Genomic DNA, 27,534 nt, shown 5'->3' with positions numbered 1-27,534 from the left:
CACATTAAGACGTGTCTGTTGTGGTATGGCTATGGCCTGAAGAAGTGGGTCTGTCCCACAAAAGATCCAATTATTTTGTTAGTCTTTAAAGTGCTACTTGACTGCTTTTTTGTTTTGACATTAACACATGGTGTGAGCAGAGACATCAACTACCTCACATGTTACAAGGACTGCTTCCCTTCCTTCGATGATGCTCGTAATTATCTCAGCCAGGACGATTAACATCCCCTCACCCGCTTCAATCCTATTTGATTTGTCAGTTCTTATTGCACTTTTTTTTTCTTTTTGGTCCTCTGTACTTATAAATGTCAGTCTGTGTTGGAAATGAGATTGAGCTGAAGAAGAGGGTCTGTCCCACAAAAGCTCATCGCCGAATAAATCATTTTGTTAGTCTTTAAAGTGCTACATTTCTGCTGCTTTGTTTTGTTGGAGTATAGATGAGCCTGGCGACCTCTGTTACTATTTAATATACGTGTTACTTATAACAATAAGATGTGAAGATACATGTCTCAAGAGCTGGATGGATGTAACCTTAGGAGGTCATTGAGTCTGGTCCCCAGCCCTCTTGGTAGGGCTGAGCACCATCCCTTTGTTGTTAATCTATTTGCCCCAGATCCCTAAATGGCCCCCTGAAGGGCTGAACTCACAGCGCTGGGTTTAGCAGGCTCGGGCTCAAACCACTTAACCCCTCAGGCCTTTGTCTGAGGAGCCTGGAGAGGGCGGAGCTCCATGGACATGGCTTGGCAGTCTGAGCAACAAGTTGGAAATCCCTTGGTTCAGAGACGCTGCCCGTTTGAATCCTGATGCAATCGTTCTGGGGTGCGGAGGTTAAACTAGATCGGAGCTCTGGGAAGCTCGCAGCGGGGTCATGCGGGGAGGTCTATAAAAGCTGCTCTCCAGTGCCTTGTAATTTCACCCCTCATTGCTGCAGAGGGGGGTGCAGACTTTGGCTCTAGAACCCTGCAAGTTGGCGGAGACCCACTTTACATCCGCGGGTGTCAGCGCCGCTGTCTGCAGCCCATTCTTGCGGCGACGGATGCTGATGCGGATATGAATTTTGTGTCTGCCCAGGGCTCTGCTGACATCCGCTTTCTCTATTGTCCTTGGTCATATAACTTTGTGCAACCCCAGTGAGCTGTCTACGGGCTTCCACCCCCTCATCCCGGAGATTGCTGCCTCTCAGCACCGGGCAAGGGGTCCCTCAAAAAACAGCCTCCCGTGCCCCTCCCCAGAGGTGGCTGCAATTCCGTACCAGCTGCATGGTCTCCATCTAACCATTCCTCTGCTCTCCCTGCAGTCGGTGAATGAGCTCCTGGAGTCGGTGAGTGCCCCGCTGGAGATTGTGGATGGCTTCATCAATACCATCGCGGTCACCATCCCCTGGTCGGCGCTGGTGACAGAGAACTGCACCGTGGAGGTGACAGGGCTGCAGATCACCTGCCGGCCCAAGTACCGCAGTGGTGAGAGCGGAGCCGAAAGGGGCCTGCTGGGCCATGCCCTCCGTGCAGGGAAGGGTGGGGCTGCTCCCATCCTCTCCTGGGCGAAGGGCCGTGACGTTGGGGGTGTTGCTCCTTTAGCTCCTGCTGCACCACGGGGAGCTGGGCTGCACCCTCGCAAGGGCTCCAGGGTGGGATCTGACCTCACCAGCTGGGGTTCTGGGAGTGGGCAGCTGCTTCTGGGGGGGTTGTTAGCCTGTTCAGAGCTGGGGGCTGCTTGGGTGCCAGCAGAAATAATTAATCGGGGCTCTTAACATTTCCCCAAAGACATCTCACCCCTTCCCTGGGTCCCCACCTCTGCTGGGGGCTGCACAGACTAGTGAGACAGTCTCTGCTCGATGCAGAGGAAGGATTATCCCCAGTGTTAGATGGGGCAACCAAGGCCGAGTGTTTCAGGCAGCCTGGGGCTCGGATCCAGGCTCTGCCAGAGCCCCTTTCCCATCCTGGGCCCTTCTGTGCTCTGAGATGGATAGTGAGCGGCTGCCTCCCCCTGGGTTCCTTTCAGCCTTCACTGCCTCTCAGTAATGAAGCATCGCTCTGTTCCCCCAGCCACCCCAGGAACGGAATCTCAGAGCTGGTCGTCATGCATGACCACAAGCATGCAGCTGGCCCAGGAGTGCCTGAAGGACCAGGCCGAGGAGCCCCCCCAGCCTCTCGAGGGCCTTGAGATGTTCGCCCAGACCATCGAGACCGGTGAGGCTCTGGCAGGGTTTGGAAGAGTCGGGGGGCCTCATACTGCAGCTGGGGAGCTAAGGGGCAGGTTAACTGTGTGGACACCTGAGACTGGAACCCAGGAGTCCTGAGTTCTAGTCCCATCCCTGCTCTAACCTGCTAGAATTGGAGGCAGAACCCAAGAGGCCAGATTCCAAACCTGCCTTGCTCTGTTCCACACAGACCCCACTCACGGCCCAGAGCTGGGAACAGAGCCCAGGAGTCCTGGCTCCCAGGCTAACTGCTCCGCTGAGTGGTAAGGAGCTTCTCTGGTCAGGGTAGCACCTGCGGAGCGGTGGAGGATAAACAAAGTCTACCACTCCACTGTGCCCCAACCTCCCCCAGGGGAGCGGTGGGAGTGAGATGGTGCAGGTGGCAGCTGTGTGGCTGAAAGCCCAAGTGACCCAACCTCCATAAGAACCAGCCGGGGAGGGAGGAGAGAGGCCTAGTGCCAGGGATGCCTGGGGGAGGTTTTCCAGCTTGTATAGGGGGGAGGTAGTGTGACCTAGTGGCTAGAGCGTTGGCCTCGGCGCTGGGGAGACGTGGATTTGCTCCCCAGGTCTGCAGCTGTGACCTTGGGCAAGTCTCTGTGCCTCCATTTCCCCATCTGTGAACTGGGGAGAACTGCTCTCCTCTGTGATGCACATGGAGATCTCCTCCAGGCGAAAACAGAGGCAATTACTGTGGGCTGGTCCCTTTAACGTGCCTGGTTCTCTCTGGCATCTCCTGCCCAGTGCTGCGGAGGATCAAGGTGACCTTCCTGGACACCGTTGTTCGGGTGGAGCATGTACCCAGCAGCTCGCAGACTGGGGTGGCCCTGGAGGTGCATATTAAAAGGTAACAGGGCCCCGTTCCCAAGTGTGGAAGGGGACATCTGATGAGCTGCAGCAGAGATGGGCCTCTGTGGGATCTGGGGTGAAGCCCGACTGGTACTTGGCTGGGAAACATCCCAGAGGGAAGCGGGTGGTCCAGTGAGTGGTGGGTGGGGGCTCTTCCCTCTTTCAGTGCTGTCCTGGGTCTCAGCCCCCTTCCTCCAACCACCAGCCCCCACTACGCTCTGACAGCTGGCGACTGAGCCCAGGTGTCCTGACTCCCAGCCCCCTGCAGGAACGCATCAGTCCGCACTCTCCTCGCCGTGGTCCTGGCTCCCAGCCCCTGCTCTTCCCCCGGAACTGGGGACAGGACTGTAGCGTTCTTATTCCCGGCCTTCCCCTTCCCCACCCACTGCTAGTCTAAGTGCCAAGTCCCCGGCTGTCTTTGGCCATCAGCTCTGGTCCCCCCGGGGCTGAGTCTAACCCTCCCCCGGTAACTTCTCCCCCAGGTTGGATTACTGCGACGAGGCCATGAAGGACCCCAGCCAGGTGCTCCCAGTTGACGTCCACCAGCCCCCGGCCTTTGTGCACAAGATCCTGCAGCTGAGCGGCATGTTGCTCTACTACGAGGAGTTCCCCGAAAGCCCAGCCTCACCCGTGCCTGGCCCCCAGGTACCGCCAAGCAGAGCTGTGGGCAGGAGGCGAGGAGGGGGCCTAATGGACAGGATTCGTGGCTCCCAGCCCCCTGCTCAAACCACCAGACCCCATCCTCCTGCCAGGGGTCGGGAAGGGACCCAGGAGTGGTGGGAACAAGGCATGGGATTGGAACTCCCAGCTCCTGGGTTCTGTTGGCTGCGTGCGATTCCCTGGCTGTCCTGCTGGGAGAGCCCACTGAGTCCTTTTGGGCGGGGAAGGACCGCTGGTCCCAAACAGCCTTTAGCCATTTGTAGCAGCCCAACTCTTCTCCTGTCCATCTTCCCAGCCCTCGCCCCAGATGAGTGACTCGTCTTCTGCCCACGGAGCGGCCCCCGAGGGTCCTGACTCCCCTGGTCCCCTCCTGCAGATTGGCAGCTGTTCCGGCTACATGGAAATGAGGATCAAACTCAAGCAGAACGAGGCCTTTCCCGGGCCCAAGGTGAGAAGCGTTGGCTGGCTGGTCCTCTCAGGCTGCTCCAATCCCTTTTGGCATCTCCATCGGAACGGGTCATGCGCCACCTACCTGTGGAACTCACTGCTGCAAGAACATGCTCTGGCTGAGGAGAGGCAGGACAGGACGGGCCCATTGGCCTGATCTGGGGAGGGAGCCAGCCCGCGGCATGGGCCCACAGGTCTGGTCTAAGTTAGGTTGCGAAGGGGGGAGAAGGAAGCAGATGAGTGAGCTCTGCTTATCCCCTCTCTGCAGCTGGAGCTGGACGGCAAGCTGGGATCCCTGCACCTCTTGGTCTCCCCGCAGCAGATTTTGTACCTGCATGACCTGCTGACGGCACTGAGTGTCTCAGGTGAGCCACCGCTGGGAGGTCGTTCCACCCTGTCTGCCACCCCTGGCTAAACACAGCTCTTGGTAGCATCTGAAAAGGCTCCTGGGTTTTGTCCTCTGCTCTGGGAGGGGAGGGAGGTCCAGTGGATTAGTGCAGGAGGGGGCTGGGAGTCAGGCCGTCTGGGGAGGGGGATCTGGGGGTACCTACCTGGTCTGCCGGCTCAATGCTCGTCCATTCTGAAACTCTCTCGGGCGTGGGGCTGGGATCTGGGCTCAGCTCTCCCTGCCTACTCTCCCTGTGCCCTGGCACCGCGTGCCCTTTGCCAATTCTCCGGATGCCCTGCCCCCGACAGGTGCTGGCTGGGCTGCCGCCCTGCCAGGAGCTCCTTACGTGAGTCTGAGCCCTGCAGGAGGAGTGGAGTTGGGAGAAGCCTCTTCTGATTGGCTGCTTGACGAGATTGCCCACCTCCTGGGGCAGAGCAACCAATCCGAGCTGCTGTCGGAAGAGTTCTCTCCCCCTTGGTCAGCAGCACGACCCATTCCCCCAGGAGGGTCGGTGGAGTGAAGAGACGTCCTGGGGGGCTGAGCTCCCCACGCCTGTGAGAGGCTCTGGGAGGTTGAGAGGAGGGAGCAGCCAGAGCCCAGCCCCTCAGGTCGGCTCTTCTCCCGTCCAGCCAGGCCTGGCTTGGAACTTGGGGCTGGGGTGAGCTCGGGGCACACAGCAGCTGGGGCAGGGGGTCCAGGTTCGATGTGAGCGTTGGAGAGGCAGCATTAAGGGCTGGGCTGGGAGGAGCAGCCCTGCTGCAGGAGCTCTCTCCCGGTGCCCCCAGCACGCGCCCTCCCGGGGGGCCTGGCCAGCACTCTCCCCTCACCCACGGAGCGGGGGGATGAGTCCTTAGACACCGCCCCCCTCCCCACAGCTGTGATCCTTTCTGACGTCTCATGACTTCTGGGGGACTGACTCGTGCCAACCTCAGGAGAGCGGCACCATCCTTGGGGTGGGGAGTGCCTCGGCTGGCGGGGCTCGGCTGTCTCTGCCTGGCGCGCCGTGTGCCAGTGGGACCTGTCCCATGTCCCCCTTTCCCCACCCCCATCCCAGCCGGTACACCCCCACCCCCACCCCCCCGGTGCGTCTCCTCTCAGCACCTCTTTACCCCCCACGGCTCCTCTTCTCTCCCACCCAGAAGCCAACAGCCTGCAGGTGAAGCTAAGCAAGAGCCGCCCGCTGGACTCTGAAGACCTGAAGCTGATTGAACAGGACCTGAGCCAACAGCTGCACAGAGGACAGGGCTTGGGGACGGGTCGGCTCGAGGACTCGGAGAGCTTCGTGGGCCTGGAGAACAGAGGTGGCGTACGAGCTGGACGCTGCACTACATCCTGGCCTGTGTGCTGCAGACAAAGCGCGGCTGTTGAACAAATCCACCCTCCAGACCCTCTGGGGAGCCAGGCCTGGGAGTCTGGGTCCTCGGGCTCCAGGCTGCTCCCTCCTGAGCTCGGGGGATTTCCCTCAGCCGGCAGCAGCAGTAGGTCTCTTCTCCTTTGGTGGCCCTGCCCAGGGCGATAGGGATCACACGCCGATGCACCACAAAACCAGAGCTTGTTCTTCTGCAGCCTGGCACTGGCCCTGAGCCCCTCCATTGCCCCTGCATTATCCCTGCCCTGCTCCCCTTTCCCTCAGCTGCACTGGTGCCCTCTGGCCTTACCCACAGCCCCTTCCTGCGGGGGGAAGGAAGCTCGTGTGACAGCAGTACGTTCTGGCCTGCCAGTGCAACAGGCCGCCTGGACCTCCGCGGGGCTCTCCCGCCCGCCCGCCTCTGACCGGCTTCTCCCCCTCTGCCGTCCAGAGATGTTCTTTTCCATGGCCGCCATGACGAGCAGCGTGACCTCCGTGCGCTCGGCCAGCGACCTCTCAGACATCGAGCTCGACTCCTCCGTGCACAGCGACTACGGTGCCGGCTCCCTGCAGCCGCCTTCCTTTGCTCCGGGGGTGAGAACTCGCTGGGGGGGAATGGGGGGGGCGTCACCGGCAGCATCTAATCCTGGCCCATGTCTAGAACCAGGTGGAGCCGCCTGGGTCTGCTCTCTTCCCAAAGCTGCATGCATGGGGCGGGGAGCACCTTGCTGCTGCCAGACCTCCTCAGGGCTCCCTGGTCTGGCTCCCCACTCCTAACCTCCACCTGTCTTTGCAGCTGATCCTGAGCAGCCCCAGGCGCTACGGCCAGTCTCCCTTCGCTGCTACCCTCCCAGGGCTGCAGGGCCTGAGCAAACTGCCAGGTGGGTGGTGCCCATCCTTGTGCACTTCGATGGGGAGCTTGGGGTTTCCCCCCATCCTGGGAGGGCAGCCGGGACTCCTGGGTTCTATCCCGGCTCTGAAATGCCAAGGGGCTGTAGCGGGTTAAGGCAGGCGGGGACCTGGATGTCACAGCTTCTGGGTTCTTTTGCCTGCCTGTGGGGCTGCAGGCTTAGAGTCCGTCCCCAAAGCTTGCAGACTGTCAGAAGCTTCCTCCACTCATGGGTGAAATCTGACTCGGGCATCTAGGGGTGTGGGTGCTGTTAATAGAGGGATCCGTCCCCTGACATGGAGATGCAGCTGCCTCTGGGGTGGAGCACAGGAGAAGCCACACCCGGAGGCGTTTGAGAGAGGTAGAAGGTGGTAACTCCCAACTGGCATTTGATGGAGGTAGCTAGGCTAGTGCCTCATCCCCATGGGGATCCACAAGCAAGAAGGACCTTAGGTTCCCTCTCCAGCCTTCCCCTTTGAAAGGGCACATCTCTGTCTGCCTAACCCCTCTTTGTCCTTGCCCCCAACGGCTCTGGTGGGGGCCCAGGGCTCCTCAGTTTTGTTCCCGGCATTGGGCTCCCCCAGTCCCTCCCTGCCACCCCCAACGGCTCTGCCATTGCCCGTTCATCCCAACCTCCAGGCCCTTCTGCTGTGGGGCACCCCTCCTTGGAGAGCGGAGCCCCCTCGCAGGGTTCCCAGCATCCTCGGAGGGCCCCACTGTGGGAGCCCTGAGGTGAGCTGTGCAGCGAGGAGGGCGGCCAGCTGCAGTCCCTTTGCTGCTCACGTTAACCAGGACGCGCCCGAGGGGCTCTCGCTGCCGGGCCTGTCTGACCCGAGGTGGCTGATCTGTTGCAGGCAAGGCCCCCCAGCTGCCCTCCCTGGAGAGCCTGCGGCTGGAGACCCTGCTCAGAGTGACGGTGGGCGGCCTCACCCTGACGGTCCCGCATCAGTGCCCTGGCCCGCCTGCCTCTCCCCAGCTGGCCCAGCGCTTCTTCGCGGAGTTGGCCTTCTTCAAAGACTCGGCCTTCGGTGGGAGGGACTTCGGGCCCCTCCGCCACTGCTTTGAGAAGGCCTGTCCTTGCAGTAACTTCAGGTAGGTGTCCTTGGAGGGGGGAGCGCTGGATACACCCTGACTGCCACCTGCCGTTGTCTGGGAGGTGGTGTGGAGGCAGGGACCGGCAGGCGGGAGGAGGGTTGGTTTACATCCATGATCTCCGGGGCACTGGAATTGGGGCCAGCACAGGTGCCTGGAGGGGAGGGCCCAGCAACCTAGTGCTAGGCTGGGGCAAGCGCCCTCTATCCCCCTCCCTGCAGCCCCGGGATTTGCACTGACTGAGCAGCTCCCCCTGGCGCCGGGCTGAGCCATGGGGCTCGGTGCAGACAGAGCGGGCAGCGTCGCCCCGCCTCACTCCTTGAGGTCTCCCATCCACATGCTGATTGTCTGGGCTCCAGCGCCTGGGCTGTCAACCCCCTGTCCCTGCACCTCCCGCTGCGGGCTCTGACTCTGCCTTCCCGCCCCCAGGCTGACAGGAGCAGCTCTACAGGTCACCTGCCAGCAGAGAGCTTCCGGGGCCCTGCGTGTGCTCAGCTCGGAGGTGAGCTTCGGCATGCTGGAGATCCTGGAGTGCCTCTGGGCGAGCCCCAGCCCGGAGCGCAGGCAGCAGGAGCCCGAGTACACGGAGGTGAGGTGGGGGGAGTGGATGGCAGAGCCACCCCCAGGGCTGGGCGCCAGGGTCACACATCTCCTGCCTGCCTCGGTTCTGAACTGACCTGGGGAGGTGAGATCTCAGCTGGCAGCCGTGCTGGCCTGAACCCTTGGAGTCAGGGCTGGCAGTGGGGGTGGGGGTGCTCCATCCCTTCCCTCTGAGAGGCAGGGGAGCCATGTGCAGGGATCAGAAGGATGTGACCTCCAAGGACGGGGGGAGAAGTGACTGTTTGGGCACAGGGCGGAGCTGGAGCGAGTGATACCCAAGCAGGGCTAGGCCTGTGGGACGCTAATCCAGAGGCGAATGAGCATGGGTGGGGTGTTCAACCCCTGGCAGTGTCTGTCTGTCTCTCTCTCTCTCTCTGCACCAGTCTGGAGACTGGGTGTCCCCTCATTGGCCCAGCCTTTGGCTCTCACATGTTTTCAAGCTCACGGGGCCTGAGCAGTGTCCATGTGCTGCCTACAGTCCTCGCCCTGCTGGCACGCTCCACAGGTGCAGACTCCCTCTCTGGCCCTCCTCCTGGAGAGGTGGGTCCCTGAACCTTGTCCCATGTCTCCTCAGCAGCTTATGCAAGCTGCTCCCGGAATGCCACCTTGGTGAGATCAGTTTAGATAGTTTAACCCTTTGGGACCCAGCCTCCTCTCTGCCCTCCCTCTACCCCCATGCACGCTCTGCCCTTAGGAAGCAGAAGAGAGTTTGGCTCTGTGGACGCAGTCCCCTCCCTTGGAGCCCAGCTCACTCCCCAGAGCCTGGGGGCTCTGATCAGTGTGACTGAGGCAGGCCTGGGCCCTCCTGGTTCTGCAATGGCCTGGTCTCTTGAGTAGAGCATTTGGCTTTGGAAAGCCACTTCTCACCCATCTTCCTACTTGTCACGCTGGGCTGGGCTGTGCTCTGGACCCGCTGTGTGATGCTGGGCACCGGGGCTGTCAAAACACCCATGGCAAAGAATGTCCCAGTGTTGAGGAAACCGAGGCAGGGAATGACATGTTGGCATCGGTTCTGTCTGGTCCATAGACATCTTGTGCTGCCTGGACGGTGGTGGTTATGGAAATCCTGCAAGTCGGTGTCTGCTGCCAGTCGCGTGTCCTGCAGGGTCGAACTCTAACCCAGAAGTGGAGTTGTGGGAAGGGCCTGGGTGTCTTGCGCAAACCCTCACCCTGCTCCTTTCTCTCTTCAGCTAATGACCTTCAAGAATCCCAGTGCCTTCACCTACAACTCCTCGGCCCGGCCCTGCGCCCAGATCCACTACAAGCAGTCGGAGAAGCTGCCGTCCAAGGTGAGCAGCAGCCTGAGGCTGGAGGATGTTTTGACATTGTGTGGTTGCTGCATTGCTTCTCTCTTCCTCTCTCCCCGCCTCCAAACTTCCTCTTTGGGGAGCCACTGGGCATCACAGGGAGCAGAGCCACCCCAGGCTGCTGCTCGATGGCACTGCACTGGGTCCTTGCACCAGGGAGGTGGGGGGATACGGTTTGCCCTGGGTTATCTGCCTGGCTGTGATGGGAGCCTTCCTGGGAGCACTGGTCCTTGCCCTCCGCCTGGGGGTGGTTGGAGCTTTGCTGGTTCTGCCTGGCTCTTGTTAAACAGCACTTCCAATAGCACCTGGAGTCCCCAGCTGAGATGTAGAGGAGGGAGGATGCTTCATTGCAGGGGCAGTGCACAATCGCAGTGAGACGGTCCGTGCCCCACAGAGCTCAGTCTGTTCAGACAAAGGAAGGGTTCTTCTCATTTTACAGAGGGGGAAACTGAGGCAGCAAGTGGGGAAATGACTGGTCCAGGGTGTCACAATGGAATAGTACCACAGCGTACCGGGTCGGGTCTAGTTAACCACGTGCCAACTCTTCAACAATGTGCCTGAATAGATGCGCTGTCAGGGGGAGCTCTCCTGAGGTTGGTGCTCCATTGGCCTGGCCTGAGGATGGCTGGAGCGCTCCTGAGGTTGGTGCTCCATTGGCTTTGCCTGAGGATGGCAGGAGCACTCCTGAGGTTGGTGCTCCATTGGCCTGGCCTGAGGATGACAGGAGCTCTCCTGAGGTTGGTGCTCCATTGGCCTGGCCTGAGGATGACAGGAGCTCTCCTGAGGTTGGTGCTCCATTGGCGTGGCCTGAGGATGACAGGAGCTCTCCTGTGGTCCTTGCTGGGTGGGCTGGACCTGGCATGTGGTTAGGTGGTGGTAGATCTTATAAAGCCAGACTGAGTGAGGCTGCATTGTCCGCAGGAGAAACCAAGCAGGCAGAGGCGGCAGAAGGAAGCCCCAGCCTTCCTGGGTGACCCTAGAATAACACACTGGCAATCGCAAGAGACCCTACAATAATACAACAGCCTGGAGAGTCCTGGATGGCTGAGGGAATCTCAGGTGTTTTTCCCTCCCTCTCCAGTGCTCTGTAGAAGGCCCCCACATACAGCAGCCAGGTTGGAGAGCCATTCCCAGGGCGCTAATGGCTCTCTCTGTCTCTCTGTCTCTCTCTCTCTCTGCAGAGCGATCTCAAGAAGGCTGGGGCTAAACGAAGCTCGGAGCTGTTGGCCGACCTGGCAGAGTTCCACTCTGATGTGGATCTGGGTGTCCTAGACCGGCTTGGATCCCTCCTCCGTCTGGCAGCATCCGCGCCCCTGCAAGATCAAGCCCCTGGCCTCCGTGTGGACGCACACGTGGTGCGTGGGGGGGCGGGGGCGGAACAGCTGCTGGGCGGGGGAGGCTGTTCCCAGATGCCTGTGGAGGAGAAGGTGCTTGTGCCTGCAGCGTGCGGGGTGGGGGATGCAGAGGAAGACCGGACTGCTGTTAAGCCTGTCTTCTCTTCCCCTCTTGTGGCTGGGTGCCAGGCAGAGTCCCCCCATGCCCCCGAGAGGCACACGACCGTGCGGCTGGCGGCGCCCAAGGCCACCCTGCGCCTGCAGTTCCCAGTGCCGGACCTGCGGCCCGAGCCGGAGCGGCGACCCTGGATGCAGAAAGCCGTGCGCCGGGAGAGCCTGCGGCTGGAGCTGACTGACGCGGTGTTCCAGACCGAGCTGTGGGCAGGGCCGGGGGGCTGTGGGGAGCCCAGCCGGCTGGAGGTGACCTTCAGCGACTTGCACGGTGAGCGTGGGAAGGGCTGAGCTGCCACGCCTCCTGACGAGCGTGTCACTGAGCGTGGCTCCCTCTTCCCTGGGGGTGTTAGGAGGCTGCTCTAGCCTCTTGGCTTGAGAGCCACAGCTCCAGGGTTGGGTCTCTGCTGCTAGGGTTGTCTTCTTCCCTGAGGGGCTGAAGGACAAACTCAGGCTGCTAGGACCAGGCTTGAGGCCCTTCAGGGACCCTTGGGCTGAGTTGGGAGGAACACGGGGACCCAAGTCTCTTGCTGTAGATGGGAAGGAGATGCTTCCGAATGGGGCTCTCTTGTTTCTCTAGCGCCTATAAAACCTGAGTGCTCTTACCACGCCATCCTGGCGCCCACCTTCATTCTAGCCACGAGCTGCCCTCCCTCTCTGCCCGATCCAGGGACAGAACCCCGAGGCCTGGTTTCCATGCCCACCCCTATGTGTTCCAACCATTCCATGCCAGGAAGTTCTTCCCAGCTCCATCTGTTAGACTTCATTCTGCTCCCAGAGTTGGGGATAGGACCCAGGAGTCCTGTGTCTTTACGTCCTCCCCCAGATCCCCTTCCAGAGCGCTCCCTGTGGAGGGGAGAAGGGCAGCGTTTGGCAGGCACTTGGCATGTGTCCAGCTGCTGAGCCCAACCGCTCTCCGTGCAGGTCTGTACGAAGATGGCGAGAAAGTCTCTGTCCCCTGCATCCGGGTGAGCAAAGCCCTTGACCCTGCAGCCAAAGGACACGGCAAGAAATATCTCCTCCCAAAGTGAGTCTGTTTAGGGGGCCGATTCTGCACCCCAGTGTGCACCCTCCGCACCCCCCCCCGGCTGCCTGCCTCCCCCATGCTGGCAGACCATCACACATTCTGCATGGAGCATTCCTCCGGCTGGTGCCCCAGGTTGGGAGGCAGCTCTGATTTGCTAGGGGGAAAATTGCACTGTTGCGTCTGAGAAGTGGGCAGTAGCCCAGGAGTGCGGGGGAGTGGGGTCGGCTGTGCTCAGCCTGGGCCCTCTGACTCTCCCTCCTCCCGGCCCCGTGGCAGGATCACAGTGACCCTGACCCCCCAGCACAGCCCGGCCCAGTGGGACTTGGCAATGGACAAGGCGGAGGAGATGGATCTGTCAATGGTGGAGAGTCCCTGTGAACTGAGGCAGCCTGAGCCCTCTCCCTTCTCTTCCAAGAGGACCATGTATGAAACTGAGGAGGTACGTGGCGGGGGGGGGTCCTTACTGATGTGCAGGGGATGGGGATGGTGCCACCTTGCCTGCCAGTGGCCTGATCCCACCCAGAGAGGGAGGAGGGGTCTCTTTGGGGCAGGGGCTCAGGGAACAGTGAGGACTTAGGATATGGGCTGAGCGACCCCAGAAGAGGAACTCTAGAGATGTGAGAACAGCCCCACTGGGTTTCTCAGGACCCCTGCCCATCTAGCTTGGGTTCTCCCCTCCATTAACCAGTAAGGAAAGAATGGGGCTGTGGGGGTTATCCCTTTAAGTCTTTAATCCCTCCTGTGCTGGGCTCCCCCCAGATGGTGATCCCTGGAGACCCTGAAGAGATGGCCGAGTTCCAGGCCAACACAGTGGCTGCCTCGCAATATGCCCTAGAAGTGACCCTGCCCAGTGCCCACGTCTTCCTGCCCAGCAAGGAGTTCTATGAGAGCATCTACAACAGGTACTGCAGGGGGAAGAAGGGGCACATCTAACTGGGTATCGTGGCTGGCAGGGAGCAGGCTGCCAGGCAGCCTCCAGGGTTCAGATCTGGAATCCTCTGTGCCTGCCCCCTGGGCTCTGGGCGGAGGAGGGCATGGTGGTGCCCAGCTCTTGCAGACCCTGGCCCTTGGGTTAGAAGAGCTGTCAGTTGGGGCAGACCAGGCCTGAGCAGATGAATCCCAGAACGCCTGGGTTCTGTTCCCAGCTTGGGAAGGGGTGTGGCTTGTCATGGGCAGAGCTGGGCGGACCTCCAGGGCTCCTGGGTTCTGTTCCCAGCTTGGGAAGGGGTGTGGCTTGTAGTGGGCAGAGCAGGGTGGGGCTGGCAGCAAGGGCTCCTGGGTTCAGTTCTTACCTTGGGAAGGGGCGTGGCTTGTCATGGGCAGAGCAGGGGCTGACCTCCAGGGCTCCTGGGTTTAGTGCCCAGCTTGGGAAGGGGGCGTGGCTTGTTATGGGCGGAGCCAGGCGGGGAGCCAGGCTTCCTGGGTTCTGTTCCCACTTTTGCCGCTGCTGACTTTGGCACGTCACTTCCTGTTCTCCCACCTGCAAAATGGGAGATGGTGCCTACTGAGTGTCCCCTCCTGTTCTGCATGGCACCCAGAGCGCCCCCCCCCCCCCCCGCGAGAGCGCTCAGTGCTAAGCTCTCTAAGGCAGTATCCGTCCCCTTCCGTGTCAATACCACCCACTGGGGCCTGGTCCGTAACAACCAGCCTGGGGCCTGGGGAAGAGAAGCGCTTTGGGTGGCTCCTGGGCTTAGCGGAGGCAAAGGCAGTTGCGGGCCTGAAGCCTGTGTCCTTCCTTCCCTCAGGATAAACAACGACTTGCTGATGTGGGAGCCGGCCAGCTCGTCCTGGCCTGCGGGGGGCACCGTACCTGGGGGCTTTTTTCCCAGCCGCCCACCCCCTCCCACGCGCTGGCAGGACAACTTCAAGATGTGCAAGTCTGCCTTTAAGCTGGGTAAGGAGCCGAGCCCCAGGGAGGGCTCCTCTCACCTGCGCGGACCCGTGAAGCCTTAACAGGAGCGGGGAGCAAAGGTTGAGGGTTGGCGGGGTCCCAGCACAGTTGCCCAGTCCCCAGCTCTGTGTGGGTAGGAGGGTCAGTAGGTTAGTGCAGGGGAGCTGGGCATCAGGCCTCCTGGATTCTGTACCTAGCCCTGATGTGCCCTTTGGTAAGACCCGCCCCCTCCCTGCCTCAGTTTCCCCACTCGGCAGAGGTTGCTGCTAACCCTCCTCTCCGCTGTCCCTGTCAGACTCGGACTCGGAGGAGGAGGACTCTCACTTCTACTCAGTGGACGAGGCGGCGGCTCAGCGGAGGAAGGGGGAACCGCGCAGCCCACACCAGCAGAGCCATTTCTCGGCCGTGGTCACCATCCTGAAGGGCAGAGTGACGGCTCTCTGCGAGGCCAAGGTGAGGCTCCCCCGCTGAGCTGGCTCCGGCTGGCCTGGGCTCTGCAGGGTGCGAGGCATCGGAGCCCTCCCTTCTGAGCAAGTGGGGTTCTCAGTGCAGCCCTAGGGAGCAGGGTGGCTCACGGCTGTGCTCTGAGACCGGGCTGCTCCTTCTGGTGCCCAGGCCATGTTCAAACGCAGGCCGGTCTCTTCTGCTGCTTCGCCTGCCTGTCCGCCGTCCTTCCGCTCCACCTAGAATCCCAGTCGATCCTGGAGCCTCACCTGCTCGCTCATGCTGCTGCCCACTGCGGCTGTGTACCGCTTAAATAAGCTCTGTGCCCCTCCCCAGAGGTGGCCGCATCCAGCCCCAGGCGAGGAATCCCTGTATAAATAGCCTCCCCTCCAATCCCGCAGGCCACAGCATTTCAGTGCTGGGTGGCGGTTCCCGCCTCACCCTGGCAGGGCAGGGATCTCCATTCGGTGGTCTGAGCCCTGGCCCCCTCCCCTCTGCCTCCAGGGTGAGTCGGGGAAGAAGCTGGACGACTCCCATGGAGAGACTGTGTTGGATGTGGACAACGGCACCATCTTCAGCGTGTCCCAGTACAAGGGCCAGGAGGAACTCAGCTACTTCTGCATAGAGTGCGAGAGAGTCACCCTTTATCATAAAGGTGGGGCTCAAAGTGGGGCGGGGGAGGGCAGGACTCCAGGGTTCTGCCGCCGTCTTTTGCCGGGGGGGGAGGGGGGATCTTGTTTGTGGAGTTGGGGGTTCTGGTCCTCTATCTGGAGGACTAAAGCCAGGGAGCCCGGACTCCTGGGTTCCTTCCACAGCTCTCCCACTGAGCCAAGGACTCCTTCCTATCCCCTGGGGCCAGGCGGGAGACCGGAGGCCCAGGACAGAGCCCAGGGCTGTGGAGTCCCAGCCCCGCTCCCTGGCACGCTGGGCCTGTCTGCCTGGGGCACTGTGTGGCTCGGATGAAGTGCTTTGGAGCTGGGGTGTCACCTGGCCCAGCAGCCACCCTAAGCTGTGCTGTGTGCCCAGCCATGGGCAGGGGCGGAAGCTGGGGGGAGTGCGCAGGCAGGAGCAGCCAAGGGGCCAAAGAGGCAGTGGTGCTCAGGCCATCCAGGAGGCAGCGCCCTGCGATGGGGAGGAGGCTCTTGCATTCAGCAGCAGCTCAGAGCAGGGAAGGGGAGAAATCGGGGGGTGGGGGAGGAGAGTAGAGAGCCCGAGTTACGCTGGCAGCGGTGGGGTGGGGAGGGATGCAGCTGCAAGGGTTAATAATACCGAGGTGATGGCAGCAGCTGTGGCAGTGGGTGACAAAGGAGGTCAGGATCATTTCCCCACTTTACAGAGGGGAAACTGGGCGAGAGAACAGCAGTGACTCTACCTGGGGTCACCCAGCAGTCCTGAGTCCCAGGTCAGTGCTCTGTCTTGCAGGGCACTGGGAGGGGGTTAGTGGGAAGGCCAGCCAGCCAAGCTCTCTGCATCCTCTCAGCTGTGGTGGAGGACTATTTCCTGCCCACTCGCCTGGAGATCCCCAACTTCACCTCCCCTGACCGGCTGCACCCCACAATCTACTCCTCGGAGGAGGGGGTGCTGAGCGGGCTGGCGGGCAGCAGGAAGGACAGGCCCCTCAAGATGCTCTCAGCCGCCATCCGCATCAACCTGGACTTGAAGAAGAACATCAAGGTATTTTGCCTCCACCAGAGGCATGGAGGGACACCCGCCCCCCACTCCCCCAGCTCCAGACAAGCCAAGAGCCAAACCGCCCCTCCCCGGGGTCTGTTCCAAGAGGCTGTTTCCCTGTAGGAACTTCTCTGTCCCTTCCCCACCTCAGAGAGGACACTCCTGGCTTGAAGCCACTAGGGCTCCTCCAAGCTGGTATCAGCCAGCTCTTTCTCCCTGGAGGGTGACTTGGCATGAATGGCCATGGGTCTGTGTGGGGCCCAGCTGGGGTGGGCTGGCCTGTGGGGGGCTAGAAGCCCACTGGTCTGGAGGGGAGATGCCCTAAGGGGTTCATAAGCTGCTTCCTCCCTCCCCCGTATCCCATCTCTTTCAGAGCCTTTTCCCACCTCGGGGTGGGGGGGGGGGAGGCGTCTCCCTGGTTTTTAACTTGGCTTCCCCAATCTCCCCCTTTGCGACCCGAATTCAGGAGTTCCTGGTCACCTTGCGGCTGGAAGGGGCCACCATGCGACATCACATGGCGCTGACCAATCAGAGCTGGTACACACAGGTACGTCTGGGCCTGGGGCGATAGCAGAGGCAGCTCTGTGGTGTCGCAGCTGTGAGGCGGAGGGAGACGTAGGTCCGGGAGTGGAAGCTGGGCCGCCCCCCAGCATGGCAGTAAGACATGGAGCTTTCCCAGGGGACAGGTTGGACGCTCCATGGCATGGACTTGCTCAGCTGCCCAACTGATGGGAGTCAAACCCGTTCCTTGGCCAAGGCCCGATTCAGCCCAGTCCTTGCCTCTTGAAGGCTCCACTGGTTTCTTACCACTGCAGTGACCAGCTGGGGAGTAGCTGAGATGGACCAGTGGAAGCATTGCCCAGTGGTTAGGGCACTCGCCTGGGGTGCTGCCGTAGGCTTCCTGTGGGACCTTGGACTAATTTTAGGGCCTTGTTTTCTCTCCTTAAACTGAGGCGGGGTGGCCTAGTGGCTGGAGCACTGGGCAGGGAGCTCTGCTGCTGACCTGCTGTGTGACTGTCGGCAAGTCACTTTGCCCCTCTGTGCCTCAGTTTCCCAAGCTGTGCAGTGGGGATAAGACCCCTCCCCCAAGGAGTGCTTGTGAAGATAAATCTGCAATTGATGGGGTCGGATGGAAGGCTCCCAGCAGGAACGGTCGGCTCGGAGACCAGCAGGGGGTTGCCTTGCTTTATTGGGTGGTGTTTCCACATCTCTTCGCTATTAGCTCAGGCTCTGGAAACCTCTGGCAGGTGCCATGAAACTGGTCATACTCTGGGCACATGGAGGAATCGGTTGGCCCCAGAAACTAGCTCCCTTGTAAATGACAGCTGAGGTTCTACGCCACACAGGTACAGTCGCCAGGCCGGATCTGTGTGTCTGACACCCCCGCACTAAAGGCCCAGGCTGGATGAAGAGGGATCTCTAGCTGTGGTGGTTGGGACAGGTCTTTCTGCCCCATGCTTGTGATTGCATTTCTCTCCTCTCTTTTAGCTCATTGACTTCCTGGACGTACTGGACGATCCAATTCTGGGCTTTGTCCCCCCGACAGTCATTACGGTGTTGCATACCCACCTCTTCTGCTGCGCAGTGGATTACAGGTACGAAGGGGAGCGGGGCGTGGGGAAAAGGGGGGCTGTACGATAGGGGTGGCCCTCGGCTGCTCATACAGGAGGAACAGAGATGAGACAAAGGAGCTGGTCTGAGGGAATCTGTCCCAGCTCTGGGAGGAATGCGGTGTCATTGTTAGAGCAGAACCTACCAGCCCTGGTCCCTTACCTCTGCATCCTGGAGACAGGCTGTGAGAGTGGGAGCCTGTCCCCACTGGGCCAGGAGTGCTGGACTGGCCAGACTGGCTCAGAACCAAGGTCCGTGTGGTCCAATGTCCTGTCTCCGGTTGTGGCCAGTCCCACTCGTGTCAGAGCGAGGAGTAAGGACCTAGCAAGGGGTGGCCGTGGCTCATCTGTCCCCTGTGAAGGCTGCGATCCCCTCTTGTGGGAAGGTAATTCTGTATGGCTGGGACTGTCCCAGGCCCTTGTCCTCACACCCCGCCTCTGTGCTGGTTCCGTCCCTACCACTCTGCATGGTAAAGCCCATCTCGCTCCCCAGGCCCCTGTACCTCCCCGTCCGCGTGCTCATCACAGCCGAGACCTTCACCTTGTCCAGCAACATCGTCATGGACACGTCGATCTTTCTGCTCAGGTAGGTGTCCTCCAGCTGGGCGTAACCACCCGAGTCGCCCTCTCCAGAGAGTCCATCTCTCCAAGGGCTGGCGAGCTCAGGGGGTGATGGGGTGGACTAGGCCCCAGTGCCCCCCACAGGAGGCCAGAGGCCTTGCCACACCCCATCCCTGCAAGAGGAGCGGAAAAGAGGTCCTCCAGGCAGGATAGAGTGGCTGTCTCTGCGGCAGCCAATCAGGACCCAGCAGGCCAGCATAAAAGAAGCCGATGGGCAAGGGCCTGGCAGTTGCTCTCAGGAGCTTGACCCTGGCTGGTCTATATGCTGCCTGGGAGGCCAGCAACACTATGCACAGCTCCGAGTGCAAGCTAAACTTAGGTGTGGGTGAGGCCCAGGTCCAGTCACCAAAGACTGACCACAGGCCTAATACAAGAACTGACAGCACCATGGACAGGGCTAGTCAGATCCTTGCCACAGAGCCCTGAAGACCACCAGACAAGGCAGTATCCGTTGGCCACAGAGGGGCGCTCACAGGTGGGTGGACCCCGTCACAGTCTCCTGGGGCTGCTCATGATAAGCAAGTGCAGGCTCCTGTGATGGGTGTTGAGTCAGCAGCTCTGGAGATGCCTTCTCAGCATCGTACAGGGGCCTGGTGGGTGCCGGAGAAGGGGTCTGGTACTATGGAATCGGGAGCGACTTCTCTGCCTGGGTCTGCTCCAGTTACCTAGGGAACTGCTGGGCCGGGTATGATTATTGCACCAGTCTGCCCCAGCAATGGGATCACACCACAAGGCGCACCTGCAGCGCACAATCACAACACACCAGCTGGCAGCTTGTAGGCTATTCCTCCCCGCCCCCGGACAGCCTGGCTGTGCCTCCTGCTGCCAGAACACAGCCGGCAGGGAGAGGCCCCATACCTGGTCCTCCAGCCTCCTGAAACGCAGCCGGCAGCACCCTGAGAGGGACAGGCCCACCTGCTGTTCCCTGTCTTCCCACCGCAGGTCGGATGGGGGCCCTGTCCTGTTCCGCTCCCAGCCCGGAGCGCCTTGGCCCAGCTGAGCCTCGGGGCAGAGAGCTCGGCTGATACCTGTGGCTTTGTGTGGGACTCGGGGTCCCTGGTCGGTTACTGTCCAGCCAGGGGGCAGGGACCTGCTGGGGTGGCAGGGCTCAGTTCGTTCTCCCCTCCCGCAGGTTTATTCTGGACGACTCGGCCATCTACCTGTCCGACAAGTGCGACGTGGAGACGGTTGATCTGCGGAAGGGTAAGAGCCAGCTGGGCTGCGTGCGCGCAGGTATCGAGCGGCTGCCGGGGAGCAGCAGGGGTCCCTGGAGCACCTCAGGCTGGGCTCTCGTCAGGCCTTGCAAGCGAGGCAGCAGGTGCCTGCTCGGTACAGGAGACCCCCGGCTTACACGTAGGTTGGGTGCCCGGGCAACCCTGCGTAAGTCGGACTCCGCGCAAGTCAGGAGCGTGTGGCCAGTTTCCCAGCTCCTGGGAGCGGCAGGAAGCTGCCGGGCGGTTTCCACCTGCCGCCTGCTTCCCAGCTCCCTGCCACGCACGGTTTTGACTCGTGTTAGTACAAGAAACTCCTAAGTCAGAGGTCTGTGGTGCGGAGGCAGCCCTGGTGCCGTGGCTGTGCGGGTCTGAGCTCAGCCTGCTGGCAGGCGGTTCTCGCTGCAGGGAAACTACCACATGGGGTGGGGCGGGGGCCATGCCCCCAGTCTGCTCTCGCCCCCAGAGCCCAGGACAGAGCCAGGGCTGGAGCAGGGCTGAATCTCCCTCCTCCCTCGGCCTCAGATTACGTGTGTGTCCTGGACGTGGATCTGCTGGAGCTGGTCATCACCACATGGAAGGGGAGCGCTGGCGGGAAACTGGTGAGGCTTAGCCCAGCCGGAGAGGGCAGGGTGGGGTGGTCCTGATGGCTGCAGAAGTGCCTGTGGAGGTAGGGGGGGGCTGGATGCACCGTGGGGCCAAACAAAGGAGGTGGCTGACCTCCATCGCTGCATTTTGAGCTGGTGGGACCTAAACTGCCCCCCCCAGCCCTCAGAGTCCTCCTCATTTAAGGCTGTCTGCTCTGATGTCTCCCAGCATCCCCTGTCTGTAGCTCCCCTCCCCTCCCCACCCCAGTCTGACGCACTGTCTCCCTCTCCTTCTGCTCCACCCCAGACCCAGCCGCTCTTCGAGCTGCGCTGCTCCAACAACGTGGTGCATTTGCGCACCTGTGCTGACTCCTGCGCCATGCTGGCCAACCTCATCCAGTACGTGGTCAGCCACGGGGACCTCCACCCGCCGCCCCGGCAGGACAGCCCCACGGAGATCGCTGGCCAGAAAGTGCAGGTAGGGAGGGGAGGGCAGGGCCAGGCTGGTGTCACGCCGGTGGGCTGGGGGCTTTGGTGGGAGACAGCTGAAGCTGGAGCTAAGCAGGAGCCAGCCAGTGCTGGGGTGGAGCGGCAGAGGGGATGGGCTCAGGGGTCTTATGCAGTTGAGTTGGTGGGGGGGTGGGGTTTGAGCCACTTTGAGCGAGGCTGCTGCATGCTGGAGGGCCGGTGGGGAGTTCAGTGAATGGGGCTCTCGCCCAGCAGCCCTGGCAGATGTTGGCGGCACAAGAGGGCGCCATTGTGCAGGGCAGGAGGGCTCGGTAGAGGGCGTCTCCCTGGGCAGTCAGCCCTGACTGGGGAACCCCAGCGCTCGGCTAGTGGGCACTGGGCTGCAGGGAGCAGGGAAGGGTCAGCAGGGGGCGCTCTTCCCCCCCCCCCCCGCCCCCGATCTGCGCTGCCCTGTGCAGAGCTGGGGCACTGTGCCGGGGGTGGGAGCTCAGCAGGGGGCGCTCTTCCCCCCCTCACCCCCCGATCTGCACTGCCCTGTGCAGAGCTGGGGCGCTGTGCCAGGCGTGGGAGCTCAGCAGGGGGTGCTCTTTCCCCCCCCCCCCCCCGATCTGCACTGCCCTGTGCAGAGCTGGGGCATTGTGCCGGGGGTGGGAGCTCAGCAGGGGGCGCTCTTCCCTCCCCCCCATCTGCGCTGCCCTGTGCAGAGCTGGGGCGCTGTGCCAGGCATGGGAGCTCATCAGGGGGCGCTCTTCCCTCCCCCCATCTGCGCTGCCCTGTGCAGAGCTGGGGCGCTGTGCCGGGGGTGGGAGCTCAACAGGGGGCGCTGTTCCCTGGCGGTGCCGATCCACAGGTCTGTAACACCCGCTGGTTCTGATCCCCAGCTGTCGGAGAGCCCGGCCTCGCTGCCCTCCTGTCCGCCTGCCGAGACGGCCACCATTAACCAGCGGGACCTGACCGATGCCCTCATCGACGCCGACCGGGGCCTGAGGGACCTGCCGTCGGAGCTGGGTAGGGGCTGCCAGGGAGACCTGGGGAGCTGCAGGGGATCGCACTGGCCAGGCATTGCTTCTGCATCTCCTTGGGGCCACTGGGCAGTGGTGGGGGGAGGGAAAGGACTGGGGGCTGGGGGGCACTTGACTGCCTCCCGCCCTCCGGCTGCCGAGCTGAGAAACTGCTGGCTGAATGGCCTGATCCTGGGGTGGGGGCTGTCAGGCTGGACGGGGCCGCGGGCCGGCTGTGGGGCCGGGGAGGGGGAGTGTTGGGCTGGAGGGGGCCGCGGGCCGGCTGTGGGGCCGGGGAGGGGGAGTGTTGGGCTGGACGGGGCCGCGGGCCGGCTCTGGGGCCGGGGAGGGGGAGTGTTGGGCTGGACGGGGCCGCGGGGCCGGCTCTGGGGCTGGGGAGGGGGAGCGTTGGGCTGGACGGGGCCGCGGGCCGGCTCTGGGGCCGGGGAGGGGGAGTGTTGGGCTGGAGGGGGCCGCGGGCCGGCTCTGGGGCTGGGGAGCGGGGGTGTTGGGCTGCAGGAGGCAGTGGGCCGGCTCTGGGGCGGGGGAGGGGGAGTGTTGGGCTAGACGGGGCTGCGGGCCGGCTCTGGGGCCGGGGAGGGGGAGTGTTGGGCTGGAGGGGGCCGCGGGCCGGCTCTGGGGCTGGGGAGGGGGAGTGTTGGGCTAGACGGGGCTGCGGGCCGGCTCTGGGGCTGGGGAGGGGGAGTGTTGGGCTGGAGGGGGCCGCGGGCCGGCTCTGGGGCTGGGGAGGGGGGGTGTTGGGCTGCAGGAGGCAGTGGGCCGGCTCTGGGGCTGGGGAGGGGGGGTGTTGGGCTGCAGGAGGCAGTGGGCTGGGTCTTGGGGCGTGGGAGGCAGGCTAGAGAGGGCCCTGGGTCCAAGGCAGGAGGATGTCGGTGGGGCTCATCTCGCCCGTGTCTCCCGTCCCAGGAGAGTCTGGCCAGTTGCACCAAACGTCCCCTGTTTCCGTCTATCTGTTCCCTGGGGAGAACAGTGCTGGGGCCAAGCCCCCGGCGGCCCTGCCCCCGGCCCCCCTGGAGGTGGGGCTCGATTTCTGCTCCTCGGAGGGCAGTGAGGAGGAGAGCGAGGCCACTGACAATGACGACTTCTGCATCCTGGATGCGCCCGGCATGGGCATCCCTGTAAGCGGGGCTGGGGGGCTGGGACCTTTGGGGCGGGGCAGGCATTGGGGTTAGTGGGTGGGACCTGGCCAGGGGAAGCGCTGAGGCCTAGGGACCTATGACTGATGGCGCCTTTGGGAGGGCCCGGCAGAGGGTGGGGAAGATGAGGCAGTGGGATACCAAGGGAGGGGCTTGGACACCTGGGTCCCTGGACTGAGGCTGCCTCCGTGTCTCCCCCCCACCCCCCGCCAGCCCAAGGACGGCGAGCCTGTGGTGACAAAGCTGCTGGAGGGGCCGGTGCCCATCAAGGACGGCTACTTCTCCCGCCCGCTGGGCAGCACCGACCTGCTGAAGGCCCCAACCCGCTTCCCGTTGCCCGAGAGCCGGGTCATGCTGCGGGAGATCTCGGTGGTCTGGCACCTCTATGGAGGGCGGGACTTTGGGGGGGGCCGTGCCCCACCGGGCCACGCCCACTCCCCCAGGTGAGACCCTGATGCCCGGCAGGTGCCTGCCCTGAGGCTGGGCTGGACAGCTCTGACCCAGTCTCTCCCCTGCCCTGCAGGATGCGGCCTGGCCTGGCGAGCGCCCGCAGTTCCCCTGCCCGCTCCTCCGGAGCCAACCGGCCCCAGAACACCTGGCGCATGCAGGGTGGGACCGGGCGCCTGCATGACCTGCTGATGGAGATACAGCTTACCAAGGTGAGGGCCGAGGGGCCTCCCACAGAGCGGTGTCGGGGGACGCCCACCACAGGAGAGCGGGTGGGGAAGGCCCATTGGCTCTCCTGCTCAGAGCTGCCATGGTCAACTGCCCCGAGCAGTTCAAAGCAGGTTCTGCTCCCAGCCCTTCTGTGGCGGGGAGGAGGGTGGGGCTCTGGCTTCTTGGGGACACCCCCTGCCCCTGCTATTACCCCCCCTTGGTCTCTCCCCTCCCCCCAGGTGAGCTTCCAGCATGAGACCTACCCCAGTGGGACAGAGAAGCCCCCGCCGGAGCTGGAGGAGCAGCCGGTGTCGCGGCAGGTCTTCATTGTGCAGGAGCTGGAGATCCGTGACCGGCTGGCCTCCTCCCAGATCAACAAGTTCCTCTACCTGTACACCAGCGAGAAGATGCCGCGCCGGGCCCATTCCAACATGGTATGGTACTGCCGGGGGGGACGTGGGCTGTAGTCAGGGCAGGTGCGAGGGTAGGACTTGCAGCAAGGCTGTGGGTAGGATCCATGCCTGGGTTAGAGGGTGAGTTCTCTGAGTAGTTGATCTGGAGCAGCTACTGCAGCTCGAAGCCAGGGGAGGTCTCCGGAACGGGCGAGAAGAGAGGGTTGACGTGGGGTGGGGGCTGAGTTCAGTGGGGACAGTGAACCGTGAGTAGGGGAGGGCCCCGGGTGTAGAAGCTGGTATGAAGTGGGCACAGATGGGAGCTGGGATGTGGAGCAGAAGATAAGAGAGTTTGGGGTGGGTGGGTGCTGGGATTGGGGGGGTGACAGGATCTGGGCAGGGGAGGACTTTGGGGTGGGTTCTGGGGCTCAGGTCTGGGCAGGTGGAGGGCTGTGGGGCTCAGAGTGTGACAGCCGCCTCTCCCCACAGCTCACCATCAAGGCCCTGCACGTCTGCCCTGAGGCCGGGCTGGGTGGCCCCGAGTGCTGCCTACGCGTCTCTCTCTTGCCTCTGCGCCTCAACATTGACCAGGTGAGCACGGCCACGGGGGGCCCCCGGGCCCTGCCTGGAAACTCCCTGACCCAAGTACATCCCCTGGGGCCCCCTTTGCCAGTTCCCCCCTGTGGGGCCAGCACTGAAAGTTCTGTGCCGACACGTTTGGGTGGAATTAACCCTTTCTCTCTTAGCACCCCAACTTTCTGGCCTTTGGCGTTGTCTCTCCCCGTGCAATGATCTTCCACCCCCTCCTTCCCAAATAACTGGCTCTGACTCTGCCTGGCGCCTCCTTGCCCCAAACACTTTGCCAGCCTCTGGGGCAGAAGAGGGATTTGGTTCCTTACTCCCTCTTTCCAAGGGCTTCTGTCCCTCTGCTCCCTTTCAGGGCTACGCTCACTCCTGTTCCTCTCACTGGCTGCTGGGCTGCAGCCACAGCCAGCCTGCCGAGCAGTGCCCCAGCTCCTGTGTTTGCAGGTGGTCTCGGGCCTGCAGCCTTGGGCGGTGCCTTCTCCAGCTCATTCCCGCCTAATGGGACTCGTCTGCTCCCTTCATGTAACGAGTGGTGCTTAGCACAGCCAAGTCTGTGGGTGAGAGCTGCCGGCCTCCCAGTATAACACTGCCTTTGCCGCTTCTACCCTGACAGGATGCCTTGTTTTTCCTGAAGGATTTCTTCACCAGCCTGGCTGGCAGCATTAATCCCGTGTTACCCATAGAGGCTGGGACAGAGGGTGAGTTGAAGGGCAGCCCAGAGGAGCTGGTTGGGAGGGGATAAAGCTCCCCCCACCTACCCCCCATCTTCTGGCTCTTTGTAGCCCTGGCTAAAGCCTTCCTCAAGGGGGGGAAACTGAGGCAGGGGGCAGCCTATTAGGGCCCTGTGGGCACACCAAGTGCTGTTACAGTGACTGTAACCTGGGCGCCAGGACCCACTCAGGACCTGGGCTGTGCCAGTTCCAGTGCTGCTTGCACAGGCTTGAAATTGCTGAATTAGAGAGGAGGACACGCACGTCTCTTAGAGCTGGAAGGGACCTCGGGAGGTCATGGAGTCCAGTCCCCTGTGCTCTTGGCAAGGCCAAGGACCATCCCTTTGTTAATCTATTTGCCCCAGATCCCTAAATGGCCCCCTGAAGGGCTGAACTCGCAGCCTTGGGTTTAGCAGAGCACCGCTCAAACCACTGAGCTGCAGAGGTGGGGGAGGGGCTGTGAAATTTGAAGCCCTGCTCCTTGACCCCTCCCCTTTCCTCTCCCTTCCCGCCAGCAGCCCGCCCCGATGCAGGGGTCCGAGCCAGCCCAGCCGAGTCGGACTCTCTGGGGAAGGAGCACGAGGGGAGCCGGGGGCCAGGGTTGGTGGGGGTGGAGATGACGGCTTCCATGGAGACCACGCTGAGTGAAAACAGCTCCTCTTCCAATGCCTCGTCCTCCACGGACCAGCCCATCTACTTCAGGTCTGAGATGCGGCTGCCTCTGGAGTGGGGCGTGCGGGCTGCTGAGCAGGGACCTGCAAAGGGGTCTCCTCTTTTGAATGGGAGCAGCGGGTGCAGGGATGCGAGGGGTGAAGGAGACAGAGCAGGAGTGCGGCCTGGTTGCCAGGCTCCCCACAGCCTGATCTGTGCGGCTGGTACCTGGGACTGGCAGCCATCCAGCCCCAGCAGGGCCTTAGTTAGGCATTTTGTTTGGGAGGCGGCTTCCTGCTTACCTCTGCTCCCTGCAGCACAGCGCCCCCTAGTGCTGCACTGGGGTTGGTGCTCAGTGAATCAGCACAGGGGGAGGTGGGGAGGAGCTCCCTGCAGCACAGCGCCCCCTAGTGCTGCACCGGGGTTGGCACTCAGTGAATCAGGGCAGGGGGAGGGGCTCCCTGCAGCACAGCGTCCCCTAGTGCTGCACTGGGGTCGGTGCTCAGTGAATCAGGGCAGGGGGAGGTGGGGAGGGGCTCCCTGCAGCACAGCGCCCCCTAGTGCTGCACCGGGGTTGGCGCTCAGTGAATCAGGGCAGGGGGAGGGGCTCCCTGCAGCACAGAGCCCCCTAGTGCTGCACTGGGGTCGGCGCTCAGTGAATCAGGGCAGGGGGAGGTGGGGAGGGGCTCCCAGCAGCACAGCACCCCCTAGTGCTGCACTGGGGTCGGCGCTCAGTGAATCAGGGCAGGGGGAGGTGGGGAGGGGCTCCCAGCAGCACAGCACCCCCTAGTGCTGCATTGGGGTCGGTGCTCAGTGAATCAGCGCAGGGGGAGGTGGGGAGGGGCTCCCTGCAGCACAGCGCCCCTTAGTGCCGCACCGGGGTCGGCGCTCAGTGAATCAGGAAGGGGGGAGGAGTGCCCCCCCAAGTCCCGTAGCACCAAGACTTTGGTGAGCTCTGTCCAGGCCTAGGGCCCGACTTTGCATAAAGTCTGCGCCGAGGCAGTGGCCCAGCTGTAAGTGCTGCCTCCTCATCTGCTAGTCTCTCTAGCTCTGTGTCCCGATTGGTTGATCCCCAGGGAGTTCCGGTTCACGTCAGAAGTGCCCATCTGGCTGGACTATCATGGGAAGCACATGACCATGGACCAGGTGGTGAGTGGGGCTGGGGTGAGGAGATGCCAGTGAATTTCTGGGTGGGGAATCCCAGACCCCAGCTCCCGCCCCAACTAGCCAGCCACAGCCTCTTGCCCCGGCTGGGAGGACTGGTATGGGGGCAGGGGAGGGGAGCAATGTGGGATAAGCTCTGTGGTTTGTGGCCAGGGTCCAACCCTGGGTGGGAGTGAGGTGGGTTGAGTAGTGGGTTAGTAGCTGGGGTGGTGGGTCTGGCCTGGGGGCAGGGTGGGCTGTGATACTCGTGATGCAGGCTCTGCAGTTGGGGTGGGGATGCTGCTCCCTATCTGCTGGGCCTGGAGATGCAGCACAGAGCATCCTCGCTGGGGGGGCGCAGAATCCATCCCATAGGCTGTGACTGTTGGGTGGGCCATAATGTAGCCCTGAAGCAGGCACTGGTGT

The 27,534-nt window shown here is 62.5% G+C and overlaps 1 protein-coding gene across 3 annotated transcripts in view; it reads left to right on the top strand.

Moving 5' to 3' along the window:
• Positions 1-27,534, top strand: part of ATG2A (autophagy related 2A) — a 36,642-nt gene that overhangs the window by 4,211 nt on the left and 4,897 nt on the right. The window contains exons 2-37 of one of the 3 annotated variants that reach the window (XM_075005166.1): positions 1,298-1,460; positions 2,046-2,189; positions 2,942-3,044; positions 3,529-3,691; positions 4,083-4,154; positions 4,422-4,518; positions 5,681-5,842; positions 6,341-6,483; positions 6,686-6,770; positions 7,633-7,870; positions 8,300-8,459; positions 9,661-9,759; positions 10,959-11,132; positions 11,301-11,553; positions 12,207-12,309; positions 12,586-12,748; positions 13,069-13,211; positions 14,055-14,203; positions 14,496-14,653; positions 15,149-15,299; positions 16,125-16,318; positions 16,782-16,862; positions 17,804-17,910; positions 18,419-18,511; positions 19,679-19,749; positions 20,283-20,359; positions 20,652-20,822; positions 21,694-21,820; positions 22,741-22,952; positions 23,184-23,413; positions 23,494-23,629; positions 23,867-24,061; positions 24,509-24,610; positions 25,218-25,302; positions 25,830-26,016; positions 27,042-27,114. In XM_075005166.1, the coding sequence (XP_074861267.1) occupies positions 1,298-1,460; positions 2,046-2,189; positions 2,942-3,044; positions 3,529-3,691; positions 4,083-4,154; positions 4,422-4,518; positions 5,681-5,842; positions 6,341-6,483; positions 6,686-6,770; positions 7,633-7,870; positions 8,300-8,459; positions 9,661-9,759; positions 10,959-11,132; positions 11,301-11,553; positions 12,207-12,309; positions 12,586-12,748; positions 13,069-13,211; positions 14,055-14,203; positions 14,496-14,653; positions 15,149-15,299; positions 16,125-16,318; positions 16,782-16,862; positions 17,804-17,910; positions 18,419-18,511; positions 19,679-19,749; positions 20,283-20,359; positions 20,652-20,822; positions 21,694-21,820; positions 22,741-22,952; positions 23,184-23,413; positions 23,494-23,629; positions 23,867-24,061; positions 24,509-24,610; positions 25,218-25,302; positions 25,830-26,016; positions 27,042-27,114 (5,064 nt within the window). Of the gene's footprint in view, positions 1-1,297; positions 1,461-2,045; positions 2,190-2,941; positions 3,045-3,528; positions 3,692-4,001; positions 4,155-4,421; positions 4,519-5,680; positions 5,843-6,340; positions 6,484-6,685; positions 6,771-7,632; positions 7,871-8,299; positions 8,460-9,660; positions 9,760-10,958; positions 11,133-11,300; positions 11,554-12,206; positions 12,310-12,585; positions 12,749-13,068; positions 13,212-14,054; positions 14,204-14,495; positions 14,654-15,148; positions 15,300-16,124; positions 16,319-16,781; positions 16,863-17,803; positions 17,911-18,418; positions 18,512-19,678; positions 19,750-20,282; positions 20,360-20,651; positions 20,823-21,693; positions 21,821-22,740; positions 22,953-23,183; positions 23,414-23,493; positions 23,630-23,866; positions 24,062-24,508; positions 24,611-25,217; positions 25,303-25,829; positions 26,017-27,041; positions 27,115-27,534 lie in introns of all 3 variants that reach the window. The other 2 variants (XM_075005165.1, XM_075005163.1) reach the window with 2 other exon arrangements.

Source organism: Carettochelys insculpta, chromosome 11, assembly GCF_033958435.1.
Source record: "Carettochelys insculpta isolate YL-2023 chromosome 11, ASM3395843v1, whole genome shotgun sequence".
Classification (NCBI taxonomy): Eukaryota; Metazoa; Chordata; order Testudines; family Carettochelyidae; genus Carettochelys; species Carettochelys insculpta.
Note: the sequence above shows the minus strand (reverse complement) of the source record. Positions and strands in the feature narration are given on the sequence as shown.